Source organism: Syngnathus floridae, chromosome 13 (assembly GCF_059516105.1).
Source record: "Syngnathus floridae isolate MCC-2025c chromosome 13, RoL_Sflo_1.0, whole genome shotgun sequence".
Taxonomy (NCBI): domain Eukaryota; kingdom Metazoa; phylum Chordata; class Actinopteri; order Syngnathiformes; family Syngnathidae; genus Syngnathus; species Syngnathus floridae.
The window spans coordinates 13,950,021-13,967,439 of NC_142425.1; the positions used below are offsets into that span (position 1 = coordinate 13,950,021).

Sequence of the window (17,419 nt, forward strand, 5' to 3'; positions counted from 1 at the left end):
CAAAAAAACACTTGCAACATTGACACAAATACTGTACAACAAAGCGACAGGATGTGATTGAAATGCTGCTGTCTGTCTGGTGCTGATAATGACGAGGATCGCTTGGTGTATTCCAACGCAAGTATGACTCAATGCCAATACGAGTATGCGCTGTGCACCAGTACAGACGGACAGACCTTTCAACAAAAATCCTCAAAAGCAAAGTGGGAGATGGGGGAGCGAGGGAGGTGCAACGGAGGGCGAGAGCAGAGCTAGGTAGATGGTAGAAGATGAAAGGAGCAGATGGGGGATGGAAAAGAAGAAGCAGGAGAGAGCAAATGTTATGTCGTGTCATGCAGCACACTAGCAATAGCATCAAGTATTCCTTCCAAGATCCAGAAATGTTACTTTAAAAAAAAAAAAAGCCCAGAGAAGAGAAGGTTGCCACTTTTATCCAGGAATCACAAATGTGCGTCACGTCACTGGGAATGGAACTCAATTCATTTTGGAAAATTAAAACCAAGTTGACATAGCAGCGTTCACCACAATAATACAGTCCAATTTCAGTTTGAGTTGTGGTTGTACCCCGTAAACAAAATAAGGCGGGTTCCTCACTTCTAAAACTCCTCATGCGCTCGATCAATTTGCTATTTTCTGTGTGGATCTTGCAGGTATATGATTAATTGGCCTCTCCCCATCTGATTGTGTCCCACAATGTGGAGAGTGCTCACATCCATCCAGGGGCCTGAACCACTCTGCTCAGACAGCCTTGGGCCACGAGGGGCCCCGACACAGGGGGAGAGACAGAGAGAGAGAGAGAGAGAGAGCTCTTCAAGCTCTGAGTGGAACCAGATTCTGCTTGAAGTGGAGAGGGGGAGTAAATGAAGAATGGCAAGCCCTACACTTGAAGCCCCGCAACTGATTCACACAGATGGAAAGCATTAGGCTTCCATTCCACTGCAAAGATGGATGGATGGATGGATGGATGGATGGATGGATGGATGGATTATTAGATGCTGTGTGGAGTGAGAGAGAAAGAAAAGGGGGCGGAGATGTGGAGAGAGGAGTAAGTACAGGGGAGAGAAGCTTGTGGGGCGGGGAGTTTGCCTCCATGTTTTAGGTCATTCAAACTTGCCAACGTTCCCTCTCGCTTCTGAACGACTTTGTTGGAGAGCCGTGTGTTTGACAATGTTTACTTTTGTGCTTGTAAATTGCAGTGGCATCAAAGTGTATTGAGAGTCCTGCTTGGAAACGAGAGCCAATCAAATTGCATCCCTGCAAGATTATAAGCACAAGAATTGAAAGATTGCGTATGCAAAGAAATGGACTGGAAGTGATTTAAAAAAGAAATCAACTTTCAATGGCTAACCAAGTATGACATGACCCACACAAATAAATAAATACTAAATAAATAGATAAAGTGACCTGTAATTGGTTGCGTGTTTTTTTTTTTTTTTTGCATGCATGCAGGGTCGGTGCTTGGCTCAGGGGTACTTCATCACTAAAGTGGACTAGCCCCATTCCAAAGTCTGCTCAGCATTTATTTACAGCAAGCATAACCATCCGGTTCCAAGACCCACATTGATTATTTGTGTATAGCACTCAGGTCAAAGTTTTATTTGATTTGGGTTCAAATTCTATGTGGCGTGGTCATCTACTTCCTGCCATTTTGTGAAACATTATCGCACAGATTCATGGCTCTGGTAGATTTCAGTTCAGGAGTGTTTCCAGTTCTTACTTGGTCAACTTGTGATGTTCCCACTCGGCTAGGGGGGCTCATGTGATTTCAAACCTGTGAGGCATGAATAGAGAGCAGGAATGTGCATTCATCTTCCACTCTGTTGCTCAGCTGCCATCTTTTCCACAGTGGGATCTGTCAAGAATAGTGAGGGCAGCTTGGTTAACACTTTAACCACAACGATTTGTTTCAATTGTGGAGGATAATACGATGACATCTTATTTTGCTGTCAATCATGGTCACAAAGTCTGGCTGTGCTGACCTTTTGGCTGGTGACCAATCAAGGGTGCACCCCACCTCTCGCCTCATCTGAAGGTGGGACAGGCTTCAAGTTACTGGCAACCCAAATGAAAATGCATGAATGTAAAAAAGAATAAAGATTCGATTTTAGAAAAACCTCCAGAAATCAGGAACAACTTCACGTATGAAAGCCATGCAAAAATAAATAGAGGCAATAATCAGCATCATTACCCTACAATATACGTAGCAGACTAATTATGTTAAGGCAGTCAATTGTAAATTTAGTTAACAAATTACAGCATTTTCATTTTCGAATGAATCCCTACTTTAATGACATTAATTCCTTCTAAGTATGAAATGAAACAAGTTCAAACGGAATAAACATGTGTTGTGGTTTCTATTCTTTCCAGAACAATCAACTGTATTATCTTCATCAATATTGCATGAAATTACAAATAAATATTCACTCCATGTTAACAACTGCTTCAGTATTCACGCGTCAAACCTCTGAAGAGTGGAAGACATTCCCTCAACGTCCTCATCCCAAAATCAACGTGTCTGCATCCCTGCATTGCACCGGGTGCTCCTCCTTTTCTCTTAATAAAAGGGGAGGATAACTCGGCAAGTTGCTGCTCTCTTTGTGCCAAGTTATCAAAAATAAATACAGGATCAGTATCCCTTGTGCTGAAGTTATTTCAGAGTATTGTTTTGACTTTTAAATCATAGACTTTTTTCGGTTTGCCATTCCAGGCCTTGAATAAAAAAATAAGACAAAACAATATTCGTGCCTTGAGATCACTTGAAATATATATAGAACCGGAAAGGGCAGTGAAAAGAAGTTCATCTAAAGTGCACAACGCAAGCACGCACGCACGCACGCACAGAATCATGTTTCTTTCACAGGCCAAACAGATGGAGTCATGTGGTAATGTTATTACCAGCTGACTCTCCCGAATTCCACACAGCTCAAGGATACCATCTGGAGCAGAACATTGGAACTGAAGCTAGTTCAGGAAAGAAGGTAGCTTGAGGAAGCTTAGGGAAGGAGGGAAGGAAGGGTATGGAAGGTTAAGAAAGGGTAGGGAAGGAAGGAAGGAAGGAAAGAAGAAAAAAGAAAGAAAGAAACAAGGCATTAAGGAAAGCAGGAACGAAAAAAGAAAGAAAAAATAACCAGTGTGTGTCATTGCTGTCACCCGTTGAACAAAATTTGAAGATTCATAAAGATGCATACGAGTCTCCCTATCTCACATTCAAGCACAGCGTAAAGCAAACATCATTTAATAAATGACTGCAATACAAAAACACCTGTGCAAAAATATTCATACAAACAATTGCCCTGTTGGTCAAACGGTACAAACATGTAAACTTGCTCAAATTGGCACCCCATGATGAATTCAAACGCTCAAAACGGACTTTTATGGTTTGTTAAAAAAAATCAAAAAAACAACAACACAAAATGACAATAGTTTTATCCAACAAAAAGGACTTTGATTTGATTAAAATTCACAGTCTTGCATACAAGTGGTATTTGCATTGCTACATCACAAAGAGGCCAAATTCTTTACATATATGACTGAGCCTGGAAAAGAAATTGTTGAATTATTTTTGGCCTGAAGATGAAAACGTCAAATATGCCATCCTCAAGGTCCACTGTTCTACAAATATTGGATTGTTCCAAAACAAAGAATATTAGCAAATGGTCTCAATGTGCGCAGAGAGAAAAACGGTGAGAACACGAGGCAGTGATTGTCGCTTTCATAGGTAGTAGAGCTCTGGAACACTTTCAAAGAAGGCTTGTGGGATTCACGTGCTTACAACTGATCATCAGATACTGCTAAAGACAAAAATGAGAATGTAGTAAGTACACTTGTGACGGCTTTTCTCCACCAGCACAAACATGAATCCTTTTAAAGGCCATACAATGTTTTTCTTCTTCAGTCTAATTAAATATTGTAACATTCTTCTGGTAGAGGCCACTAAAATCCATGCATATAATAGAATTCCTCCTAAAAAGGTAGCACGACTCGCCACGTCTTTCATGTGGCAGTAACAAAACAAGGAGAGTTTCCTTCAAAATTCAAAAATAATAACCAATCGCAATTCAAATGTACAAAACTCACTCTTGTGAGATGGGGAAAAGAATGGCGACGTTGAGGCGCTTCCTGTCATATTTGCAGGAACTAAGGCAGAAAGTAGAAAAGGAGGCCTAGTGACATTCAGGTGTCAACATGGCAAATATGCGCTTAGCTGCCTGATTAATGCACAAAACCAAACGTGAAAGAACTTTAGCTGGATTGAATTCCACCTATGGCATGCTTTTGGTTTTATCGTAATATCAACAACTGGCCCAATTTTGACTGCAATATTCCACTTACACTCGTCTTCATGTCTTGAAAATAGAACTTTGCATTTCATCCGCTCATTCACTCAGGACTTGCGCAGTGTCTCTATACAGTCGAGGCAACATTTGAAACAGTATGATATAAAGTACACTTGTTTAAACGTCGTGTGATTGGCTGGCAACCGGTCTGGCCGGGGTGGACGCCGCCTCTCGCTCAAAGTCAAGCCGGCGCCGGTTCCGGGTTTCCTGTGACCCCAAAGACAAATGGAGGGATGGAAGGATGGATGGATGGATGGATGGATGGTGGTTGCAGACCCAAATGTTGCCACAGGCCAGTCTTCATTTGGTCACCATTTAATTCTTTGCCTGGGTGGCTGGATGAGAAGCAACGCCGTTTCTCAAGCCAGCCACAAGTGGAAGACAGTGAGCAATAGCGTTTTTTTTCTTTCAATCTACAGGTCTGCAGTGATGACAGCGTCATTGTACATCAGTGTGTCCGAGTCAGGTGCGAGCAGCGCTGATGTTTGCATGTGGTCCATGGTCTTCTGAGATAGCTGTCCGTACACTTGGACCGGGCCTCCGCCGTTTCCCGGCATGATACAGTGCGACAGCAGCGGCGTGTTGGCCTCGTGGTTGGAGCCCGCGGTGGAGGGACCGCCGCTGACGTGACCCGTGCTGGTGGAGCCGCTGGCGCTGCTGGGCGAACGGCTTTTAGGCGGCGGCATGTGATGCTGGATGACCCGCGCGGGGGGCGCCGGGGGAGGGAAATGAGCGGGGAAAGCCGCGTATCCTGGCGGAATGGGGTAGCCGTTGACGGGAATAAAGCGCGGGTGCGTTTGAGGCATCGCCATGGATGCCCACGCTGGCATTTGAGCCATCTGGCCCGGCGAGGGGATCGCCTGGGCCGGGTAGAGATAACCGGCGGCGGCGGCGGCAGCGGCGGCGTAGCGAGGGTTGCTCAGATTGCTGATGGGACTGGCGCTCAGCGAGGTGGTCTGGGTGGTGGCGTTGCCTCCGCCGCCGGAGGGCGTGCTGGAGCTGGCGTGAGACGACGGGCCCTCCCAGGCTCGTAGGCGGTTGTGGATGTCCTTGAAGCGAGGTCTTCGCGCCGGTCCCTCCTGCCAGCACTCGCTCATCAAACCGTAGAATCTAAGTGACATCACACATCATTTGTTGTCAACTCTTTGACTCGCATCCACACGCAAAGATACCGTACCTCGGCGGACAGTCTTCAGGACAGGGCAGCAGCTGCCTTTTTCGAACCATCTCCATCACTTCCTGGTTGGAGAAGCCATAATAAGGCTGCAGGCCGTAACTGAAGACCTCCCACAGCACCACCCCAAAGGACCAGATGTCCGAGTCTGTGGTGAACTTTCCGTAGGCGATGGCCTCGGGGGGCATCCAGCGGATAGGAAAAAGCGTTTTGGGTTGGATGCAGTAGTAGTCTGACGAGTAGATCGCTCGGGACAGGCCCAGGTCAGATATCTTCACGTGGAGCTGCTCGCCGACGAGAATGTTCCGCGCTGCAAGGTCTTTATGAATGTAAAAGTGACTGGCCAAGTACTCCATCCCGGCGGCAACCTGGGTTGCATTAGCCCAAAAAAAAAAAAAATAGATATATATATTAGGACGTGATTCTTGCATGTATGACATACAATATGAACAATGCATAGCAGCCTTGAGAGGTCACTTTCTTGGTCATTACATTTCTGGAAACTTCATGGAATGAATTTTAGGTAGACAAAATGCATCACCTATAATAGACGTTGCACACACACAAAAAATAAAAACTACACAGAAGCAATGTGTGTAATTTGTACATTCACTTATGGAAGTGCAACTTGTTTGCGGGGACAAAAAGAGGATTCAAGTCTTGCCTGTGTGGCCACATGCAGGAAGTCGCCGTGATCCAGGCTGGATTTGACGGTTCCGTCCTCGTCGCTGCTGCAGCCCACGTCAGAATGTGGCGAACGCATGATGAGGAACTCGTGAAGGTCGCCTTGAGGGAGAAACTCAAAGAGCAAGCAGACGTGCTGCTCCTGTGTCACCACACCCAGCAGGCACACCACGTTTGGGTGCTGCAGCTCCGTCAGCACGGCCGCCTCCTGCATCAGCAACCAAAATAATGACAACGCATAATGGCCTGCTTTCACGTCGGGCTTCAGACACACCACATGGGAATGTTTTAGTCTTCCTTCAAAGCTTAACGTTTACCTAGACATCCCGATAATAGCCAATGACTGTTTATGCTTTCAACTATTTTCAGGGAACATCTGCCGAAGAATCTTTTTTCATGACATCCAGTCATTGGTCGGCGACCGCATTGAAAGTGGAAATAAAACGGGACACGCTTCAGAGCTTGTGGGAAGACAGAGCTTTCCACTGGCAGCAAAGCAACGCGTAGAAATGCGGGACTGGCTGTTAATGCCACATTTCTTTTTAGAAAATGTGCAGCTTGTCACAGTGTGTGTGTGGCTCCTCCAAAGCAAGGAAGCCACTACTGGTAAGATGAGTAGAAAGAACATAAATAAACCGACTTTACGATTCAGCTAGTTGCTTGTTTAAAGATTAAGACTTCATTCTGGAAATAAAAGTCCAGAATCCCACACTGTATATATAAATATGGTCATGGCGTACCTGCTGAAAGTCACTCCACTGCTGGACGCTGGAGACGTCCTTCAAGGTCTTGATGGCGACCAGTTGTGCTTGGTCCATGCCCGGCAAGTACAGGTGACCCTTGTATATCTTCCCCACTGGGCACTCTCCAAGTTCTTCCATGAAACGGACCGCTGACAGGGGAAGCTCTTTGGCCTTACTCTAGAGAGAGAGAGATTGAGAAAGAAAAGCAATGACATCATGACTCATCCCTGCTATAGTTTGCCTTTAATCACAGGTGCTTTTAAACAACCGAGCCAACAGGTGGCGCTCTTATCCATTCTGTAGTTCCACTGGTTGATTGAAATAGTTTGTAATTAAACTACATATTTAATGTATTATAATAAAACTGGTGTCCTAGTTGTATAATCACAATTTCTGGCTGTGTACGACTTTAGCTCAAAGATAACCAGACCACACAAATGCAAAAAGAGATGTCAGCGTTAATTGTTTCAATTTGGATTGAAAACTTTTAACAGATGCCAAGTACACTCGCTTTCATATTTGAGGAGAGCAACACTGCTGTAACGAGGCCACATTTTCAGCCATCGCATTTTATGAGAGAAAAAGATACTTGAAAGTAATCAAACATCTAATCATGCGTGGAACCGCGAGAGAACTCCAGTGGATTTTTGGGTGCAATTTGTCTTGAAAGAATCTTGTCATATCGTTTCACATTGACTGACTCAAAGAGCCAACGGGCTGTCAAATGGTGCAATGACACGCCTGGCCTGGCGAGCTCTGAGTGCGCGCGTGATGTGACGCGACACACATGTTTTGAGTTACACGTTTCTTTCAGCCCTTCTTCCTTTCTTCCCACTCCACTCAACTCCACTCTAGCCAAAGCCTCAGATCCTCCTTACTTTGTGTGTGTGTGTTGTGTACATGTGTCACAGCCATTGACCCCTGTGCAGAAGCCAAGTGGCAGGGAGGAAAGGGAAGCCTATACTTTACTTTTCAGGTTTTAAGGAAACAGCATTATGCTGTGAAACGTCAACATCATCTGAACACTTGATGTGAAAATGGTCAGAAGCATCATTTCCAAATTTTTGGAAGATGGCATTGTCTCACACGGAGCCTTCAATTTTGACACCACATGGCTGTCGCGGTTCCAAGCTCCTTTTGACCCCAGGTCAGTCAAACACAGCGAGGAGCCCGGCAACATTCGGCCCCTCCGTCTCCCTCATCTCAACAAAAAGGAAATATTCATGACACCTCTGCCGTAATGCATGCTTGTCCCTGCAGAAATTGACCAGAATATTCCGCATTCCACGTTGAACACAGGTGTGCTGCTGCTGCTGCTGGAGTGTGGGAGCAACAAAAAGAAGCACGCTCAAACATTCCACAACCTGCCGGGTTCGCTTTGATGAAAAAGATATGAAGATTTTCACAACACACACACACACACACACACTTGTACAAGCGCAGCAGTCAGCGAGCGAGCGAGCGAGCTATTGGCCTTAACACACACTTGGACGTGCTGTGTTATGACTCCCTCTTGCAGTCTGCTCTTATGACTTCAAAAGGCAAACACAAGACTTTGTTTAGAGTCACCGCAGGCTTGCTCCAAAGGAAGAATGTGAATATGTAGCGCAACTGCTCATTTTCTACTAGTAGTAATAGATTGTTTGGAGGATTCCGTGGAGTACTCCACAAAATATTGATGGGAGAAGAAAAGCACAAATAACTGGCGGTCATTTTGGGATGCCACGTTGTACCTTTGGCTTGTACGCTGTCGTGAGCATGGACATCTCCACGTTTTGCCCGCGCACCGGTTTCGGCTGGCGCGGGGCAGGCGGCCTGGCCGACTTCTGGTTGTTGCGGCACGCGCAGATGAAGAAGAAGAGCAAGGCGATGGCCAGCGGGATGGCCACGCTCGGAACCAGAATGTACAAGATCTCCATGTTGCCGCCACCAGATTTCTCCTTGTGGTCTACAGAAAATCAAGGGGAATAAAATCACTCGTGTTGATTGTCATTTATTTTGGGGAGATCACGTGTACAATGCAAACGCACCACAGATGGGGATGTCACAGAGCTCCATGCGGACGCCCTCGTCCAGCGTGAAGCACCAGGGGGCCTCGTGTTTGTTTCCCGGGTTGCGGCAGTACGAATGACCCCCGTTGAGCTCCGGGAAGCGGACGGCCATGAAGTTGTGGCTGTGAGGATACTGGGAGTTCCACGGTTGACACTGACGGCCCGACTTGGTCATACTGATGGTGCCGCGGTATTCGGAGCCGCTGCTGTTGTAACACTTGTGATCTGACCCAGCACAAAGAAGACGTTTTATCAAAAATTGCCTTGATGAAGAAAATCAGTGCCATCGTCCATCGTCTTTGGAATATTTGCGCCTTACTTTTGTTAATGGGCTCCGCCATGGGGATGCCGATCCTCAGACAGTTGGCTGCCTCCAGACTGTCCGAGGCTGCCAGATCGTCACAGTTTGGCAGCTTCAGTCTTTTCAGTATGATGGGGTTGGAGCGGGCGATGATGTACTCGGTCTTGCACAGGTCATTCTCCAGGATCTCACACTCGTCCTTGCACAGGTCCCGAGGTTTGTCGGCCCCTGAGCTGCGGTCGCACGTCGGGAAGGCAAAGTGGCAGAGGGACGGGATGGCAAACTGAGAGCAGCGATCCGAGAGATGGTTGGACGTTCCGATCATGGTGAAGGCCGCTGAAACGGGAAGTCGGTTAAACACGACAGGCAATCATGCAATTATTATTATTTTGATTTCATTGTATTTTTTAACACTCAATAGCATGAGTATTTCCCATTTCTGCTGTCCTCATATTGTTAAGCGTGCACATGCTTGAAGGATGAAAGTGATCAACTGAAAATAAAAAGCTGCAGTTTGCAATGCGTGAGTGAGAGCATGATTCATAGACTGGGCACTTATTGCAAACACATGCTTCTTGGCGCTGGGGATTATCACTAAGGCAGCAGCTCCTTGTGGGGGAGAGGACAGGCAATTAAAGGTGAATGTCCAAAATGGGCTCTTTTCCAAACCACGAGCGTGAGTTCTTCAAATAAAAATGATTTAAAAAAAAAAAAAAAAAAAGACCTCTTGAAAGAAATCTAACGCTGGCTAAGTGGAGAAACAATTGATGATACAATAATGGATATGTACCTAAGATGGACGAATCAGATGTGTGTTTGTCACCTGTTATCTGGGTCTCGATCTCGCCCTGCATCTGCAACGAGTCGACAAAAATGCTGCGGTTACCGATGAAGCGGGCGCAAGCGATGCCTCTGTATGGCTGGCAGAAGCCCTCCTCATCAAAATCATCCCTGGAAAACAAAACAAAACAGAAACAAAATAAAAATTGATTTCTCCTTTGCTACAATGACACTTGAAACGTGACGTCTGTCTGGAAAATGAAGACACCAAATGCCATTCCACACTTAAGCCGCTAGAGAGCCCCCTGTGAATGAAAAACAAGCGGCCAGTGAACCACAGCTCAAGCAAAGTTTGCCTATTTGCAGGTTTAAAGTTCACTTCAAGTCAAACGATCCGGCTCTAAAGCACACAGCTCACTTCGGGGTGTAAACTACATGACAAATTAATGTTTGAGTGTTTGGACTTTTTACAGTTTACGCCACCGAGATATCCTTATGAGACATAATCGGAAACATATGCACCAAAGAAAGATGGGGGAGGGAGGGAGGGAGGGAAGAAGTAATGATGTTTTCGCCACTAAATGCAAAGCCTCTACTTTACATCCAACGCCCCTTTCCCAATGTTTTGTTTTGATCCAAACGAGAGCCAGAAAAGCAACATGGTGATGCTTTGAGATTTGAAATTGGGCCTCAGAAATGGAGCTGTGCGAGGACAGGCCACACAAAAAGCCACATGCTGAATATTGCCTTGGTGTGAGCTCACTATGTCATGTGCTCTAAGTTGTGCCATATGGGACCTTAAGACCGACCAGGCAATATAGGCGGATAGTGCGAGCTGATGTTGTGTATGGCCTTAACCCCCCCGCCCCCCAGAAACATATTGTAACTATTGGCGGAGTGAAGAACAAGCCCATGAACCCACACCTATTTAAACCAAGTGCTTTTCTCTACAGTTGCGCCATAAATCTCCCGTGGCAAAAATAAAAAGTCCACTTTTATTGCATTTTTAAAGAAAATATCTGACTCCAGATTTACGATTATGAGTTCTCTGAAACAGAAGCAATAAAAATAAACATTAGAATTAATTGCAGGACTATTATGTTAATCAAAGCAGTCTACACTGTACCTTTTATTTCAATTGCAACCTTTATTAATGCTTCTTTGTCATTTTGGGGAAGGTTTTAAAAGCTCTGTGCAAATGACATCAACTCCCCCCCCCCCCCACGGCAAAAAAGAGCAATCAAATGCTTCAAAGAAGCTAGTAGGGAGCGACACCACCACCTTAAATTATGAGGGCATCATGGAGTGAGCACGGGGGTCATGAGGTTCCCTCTCTCGAAGGAGTGTTAAGTGACGGAGAGGTCAAGGTCAGCTCTCTCTATGTGTCCAGACACGTCTAAATGGACCTTTCGGGCATAGAACCAAAACACACTAAACTATGACCACAACAATGTGATAACATGACTTTTTTTTTTATTGGGCCTTTATTTCCCCCTTCATATTGGGAATTTAGTAGCTACATTAAGAATGTTGCTGTTGCCAGTAGACAGATTAGTGCTTTATTTTAAAGCTACGCACATCTTCAGATATTTTCCTTTGGCAACAAGTTTCATCTATGAAGGTGCAAATCATCACTGACAGAGTGGAATCATGCAGAAAAGAATTTGAGACTTTTGATCGCTCCGCTTGTTACCGTTGAAATGGAAAGTGGAAAAACACACACGATATTTAGTCAGCTATGTCCTTGCAGCCAGGAGGTCACTTTTATGGTGTGTCACGGAAGATAATGTCTCTCTATACATCCGCTGTAAGATTTTTGCCACAGACACGCAAATAACAGGTTGGAGGACAACATTTAGTCCTAGCAGGAAAATGCAACTGCAGCCAAGCCAAACAGCTTCAAAGGAGGCAGCAAGGTCCATCCTTCTTTGGTTCCTCCAACTATCCATGTGCAGGCAAGACACAATTCAGGCTCAATTCAGACAAAAGTGAAGTGAAAAATCGAAGACACTGATTCATTGTTCAATAAGATTTTTTCCCCCAAGCTCATTATTTATTGAGGGAAGCCCTCTGTTAGCGGCCGTGTTTTTCTTGCAGCACCGCACTGACTCACATCCATATGGACACCTGGGTGGCGCCGGTGAAAGCGCAGACACCATTTATGAAATACGCCTCGCAGGTTGATGACACATTTACTAGGCCTTCCAAAAACGGCCATCGAAGAAAGGATGTAAGAAAGGCAGCCGTCAAGAAAATATACATCCTTCAATGTAAAACGTCAAGGTTACTCCACTGGAGGGTGTAAAATTCTGGAAGGAGACTCGGAATGATGGAGTTTGGGGGACATGAAACGTAACGCACTTTTGGCGGCAAAGGGGCGGATCCCTGAAGACATTTCCCATTGCGGTCGGTGGCTGCTGAGTGAAGAGGAGACCGGCTGCCAAAAGCGTGAGCTCACGTTTGGAGGAGGAACCGAGCTTCAGACATTTCATCACAGCTCCTCGGTGTTGCTTAAAAGCTCGTCTATGATCAAACGATGTGATGAATGCCCGCTTGCTCGTGTCATCCTGCACATTTCAGGTGCAAGACCCTGAATAAAATGCAGACGACATACAACGGCGCAGTGGCAGCACGTAATGATCTCTCAATGACAGGCGGGCAAAATGCTCACGAGAGACTGAGGTTGACTGAGGTTGACTGAGGTCGACTGAGGTCTGTGGTGGCTGCCGGTGGCTGCCAGTGGCCCGTGACCGCACTGGGAATCAAGAGCGAGCGAGCGAGTCAGCGAGCGAGGGAGGGAGGGCAACCGAAGGAGGCACAATAGAGCAAGAAAGGGTCTTCGTGTTACCCAAGCCGCTTACTAAAAGAAGCTTCTGTTAGCCAAGAAGCGAGAGATTTACTGTAGACAGGAAACAAGAGGCAACTCAAGGCAGGAGAGGAACGGCCAGTCCTTCAGCGAGTTGGAGACCAATCAACAGGATGTTCGGTCACTTAATATGACAGACCTGATGCGATCATGGCGCTTGATGCAGATCTGCATTTCATGACCATCCATAAAATCAATCATTGGAACATTCATGAACGGAATGAGAAGAATACAAAACGACCGCAAAGCCATCTTTCTTATTTATGGATGTTTCTTGAAGAAGCCATACCTCAATGTTGTATTCACTGACTAGTATTTTGTGATGCTATTTATGTTGACCAGGCAACTATAGTCATATGGTGTGCACACCCTGATGTGGAAAACCAACCTAGATTATGGTTAGAAAGGGTCAACCAAACTAAACTGTACAGCTGGGTGGAAACGTGGTTTTTGGATGGTGGCGGCACAGGAACTTGAGGCAAATCTGTCACGTTTATCATCCCGGGATGCTATGACAGACATCCCAGTTTAGATCCTTTAGCTGTGGTGGCCATGTCTGTTGTGTTGCATACACTTCCTATATGTTTCACACAACCCCCACAAAAAAAATGTCCCAATCTAGGAAGAATTTGCGGAAAAGGATGGATGCATTATAAGCACTAGTTTGTGTTTGGCAGATTTATCCAGCCACCTTCACCGAGAATGTCCAAACTTTGGCTCCACAGACTGTTTATGTTGTTCCAGTATGGTCCTCTTGCCATTGCTTTGTATCACAGATCCCGCTGGGGAGGGAGGAAGTGTGCCTGTCAATCATCTTATTAATTAGCAACCTGAATATGTCTTGCGGTTTGGACACCATGCGCACGTGTGTGTATATATGACAAATACCTTAAGAAAAGACAGATAAGGCATTTTTATGTGACATTATAAAGACTAATGATTGATCTGCTGTCCTACTTAAAAATTTAATAATACAAATATAATATAATTATATAATATAATGAAAAAAGCCAAAGCAAAGAAATGATCTGTGCAATGTTATGCAGGTAAACAGACATGCTTTCAATCTCAACTAAAGCAGTAATATATTTAGCATTTGTTCCTGGAATTGTGTCAATTTTCCAACTTGCTCACTCCGCAATGTAAATCATACAGAAACATTTTTCTGCATGATTTACGAGGGAATTACTACTCCCATCACAGAGCTCAATCTGGGTGTAGAAAAGCAGACAGCGTGTACAAAGACAGGAGTACACATGTTTTGGCGGCTGACTGCTTACCGACGATGCTTCTCCAACAAGAACACACACGTCTCCACGCAAGCGACCTGAAATATTGCTTGATGCGAGCGAATGAACAATTGCTAAAGCATTTAGGACGGCCAAGGGATAAAGAATCATAATGTGGAGTTTCGAAAAATCGGACACACCTGCACAGAAAACAGGCAGTTCATTAAAGCATAAATAAAGGGATACTTCCAAGGAGCTTTTACATGGTGTTTTGAAATTTGATTTTGTTCCTGGTTAGCTGTGGTAAAATCATTCCAATGCAATCAAATATGAAAAGCGCCATTATTGGTAAAAGCTAAATAGAGATTCAAAAGGATAGTAATGCAAGTTGCATTGATCAAGTAAAGGTCTACAAATGAATGAATAACCTCTGGCCCAGACGTGTCACATCTGAGTCCTACAAACAAAAGCCGCTATTTATACTTGGAAATGCTCAAGGTAGACTTTGTCGCCTGCCCTCATGCACTCCGCCAGCACCAAGGGCAAAGAAAGAACACTTTCTGTGCATATATGTTTTTTTAAAATGTCCGTCTGTGTGTGCGTGTGTGTTAAGGGGGCAGAGTTCAGGGGAACAGCGCATACCCCATTTCAAGCTTGTGACCCGTTGGGAGAAACCAGGATTCAAACAAACCACACGCACACACACACACACACACACATACATGCACACACTTTGCCAGACGTGACCTTGCGCAGACCTGCCAACAGGATCGCCGTCAGATAGAAAGCGGGAATTCTGGGAAACAGGAAGTGGGGCCTGTTCCAACGAAGAGTACCACACTAAGAGATATCTAGAAGGGAATGTCTGCTTTGAATTGGGATTATGGCATAAGCAGGTAGCACAACCACCGGGACCACATGTGCGCGTGTGTGTTCATACACCATCCATCCATCCTGTGGTGTCTGTGACGCTTCAAGAAATGAAGTAGGAGAGAGTCATCCAGGTTTCTGGTAGAGGGGGTTCTGGAAGCATCTCTAGTTTCAAGTAGTACTGGCGCCTAGGGACCAGAGCGTGTCAAAGGCCCTATCCCCTATGAGCCATATTAGGGCTCTGATCCCCAATCAATCAGCACCGGGCTAAAAAGAATCTACAACGAGACGGCAATTAAGACCCGTCGAGGCCTTAACCAAACATCTGTGAGAGAGCCAGAGACAGAGAGAGAGAGAGAGAGAGAGTTTGTAAGAGGAACTGTGTGTGCACCAATTTGACGGTGCTTAATGCGGGGCTGCAAGTGTGTCACACGTGTGTGTGTGTGTGTGTGTGTGTGTGTGTGGCTATGAGACACGCTCTGTATGTTAGACGCCAGAGGTGTGAAAGAGCTAACTGGTTGGCACTATGTGTCAACAACGACATCCACTTACATTTTGTGATTTAAAGCAATCCAAACATAAACACAAAGGCAGCCGCTTTCCTTAAACTATTATTTACATATACTCAATCCCCCAAAAAATCCCAAGAGAATGAATGTTTAAAGTGCCACCATTTATGCAGTTTTAAGGCAAAATATTGATAAGGTAAAAGAAAGGATAAGGTCATGGAACTAGTTAGTGACAGCCAACAAAACAACACGAGTAAGTAGGTCACAATCCCAGCGACATACTTCTTAATAGGATTCCACAGCAAATTAAAAGGAGCCGACCCCCCGCGCGAGTCCGAGGTGGCTCGTTCAAGTGGATCAGCATGTGGCTGAGGAGCAAGGCATCCCAAAAAAGCCCGTGGAGTGGGCCTGTCAGCCCTTAAGTTGAAACGGCCACAGCAGACACCGCTTGTGCAGCAGATCATCATCAATCCTGGCCAATCTCTGAGCAGCGCCGCTGTGTTGACACTGGCACTGAGGTGAGGAGAAGTGAAACCCAAATCCAGACCTTCTCAGTTCAGCACACAGGCAAGTTCACACTCCATGCAAAGAGCCCATCTTTCCAATTCCTCTATCCCAAACCAAAAACAAGCGCGTTGCAAAAACGAAGGATATTTATCTTAACACAACATCGAGCTCAAGACAATTAGCAGTCGGACCAGTGTTCTCACCAACCTTGAACATGTGGTTCACTGACCGGCTAATGTAGCGAGACAAGTGCATTGTTTTGACAATAAATAGCCTGGAGATGAAAATATTCTTGCCACCCATATTTCAAGACTTGCAACTGCCAATGTCAGCTGCTGGAGTCATTCAAAGTTTGCCATCTGGAAAGAAACACTAACAATATGTGAGATAATACAACACTTCAGATAATGAGTTTTTTTTTAACTCCAGGGTTTGCGCTAGCGCTGCAAAGTCTTATTTACTTTTGTCATTTTGGGTAATGGAGAAAATACAGTATGCCTTGTGATGTATGCCTTGTGATTTTTTTACAGTACATCTGGAAGTATTTATAGCACTTCTCCATTTGTTATGTTACAGCCTTATTCCAAAATTGATTACATGAATTTTTCCTCAAAATGATTTATTTACTGGCTCAGAGTGGAGCACAGGCCAAGCAAGCCCATTTAGAATCAACTTTCCAACAGCGGCACGAACAAATAGTCCAACAGTTTAAGAACAATGTGTCTCAACAGCTATGAGCCGTCACATCATCAAAGAGAATCTGGAGAAATGAGCAGCGAGGCTGGAAAGCAAGCAGAGAATGCCTGTGACCTTTGACCCCTCAGGCTGCACAGCATTAAAAGTGCGCCGGAACCCAGCAGAGAAAGAAACGAAAGCGAGAAAGTGTGCTATTTTAGTCTTTTTCTCCTTTGACACTGCGGAGAGGAAAGAAAAAAAAAAGAACGAGAACATTTAGCGAACTATAAACAGTGTCAGCAGCCAAGGTGTAGTGCTATTAATCTTTTCAAACAGGGAGAAAAGCACATTGTAAACACAGACAGAGACTTGGGCTCTCTGCGGCGACGTTCCATTGAGTCCTTCTACTGCTCTTGTCAAATTCAAAAGAGAGAAAAAAAAGAAAACAGCCATTTTGTAGTTTGAAGAAATGGCAAATATGGCGCTTCTCTTTGTCCCCATATTTCAAAAGCCCTGGGTCATATCAGCACTTCATCATCTTGACTCAGCAGCAGCGGGATGAATTTGAAGGAGACCATTAGAATGCTGCGGCTTTGCGGTGGCGACCCAGCCGTTGAGAATGGAGTGGTGTGGATGAGATGTTCCGAGCAGAGTTGAAAACACAGGCCTGAGTCATTAGCTGACGGTGATGTG

At 45.2% G+C, this 17,419-nt stretch overlaps 1 protein-coding gene across 2 annotated transcripts in view; it reads right to left on the bottom strand.

Annotated features, from left to right (window-relative positions):
• Positions 1-3,201: 3,201 nt before the first annotated feature.
• ror1 (receptor tyrosine kinase-like orphan receptor 1) overlaps positions 3,202-17,419 on the bottom strand; it is a 50,000-nt gene continuing 35,782 nt past the window's right edge. For both annotated transcript variants that reach the window (XM_088394445.1, XM_088394444.1), the window contains exons 6-13: positions 10,114-10,241; positions 9,309-9,626; positions 8,969-9,214; positions 8,672-8,886; positions 6,936-7,115; positions 6,176-6,403; positions 5,515-5,879; positions 3,202-5,447 (exon numbers count right to left, since the gene is read on the bottom strand). In XM_088394445.1, coding sequence (XP_088250571.1) covers positions 4,751-5,447; positions 5,515-5,879; positions 6,176-6,403; positions 6,936-7,115; positions 8,672-8,886; positions 8,969-9,214; positions 9,309-9,626; positions 10,114-10,241 — 2,377 coding nt within the window. In that variant the 3' untranslated portion in view covers positions 3,202-4,750. The remainder of the gene's footprint in view (positions 5,448-5,514; positions 5,880-6,175; positions 6,404-6,935; positions 7,116-8,671; positions 8,887-8,968; positions 9,215-9,308; positions 9,627-10,113; positions 10,242-17,419) is intronic.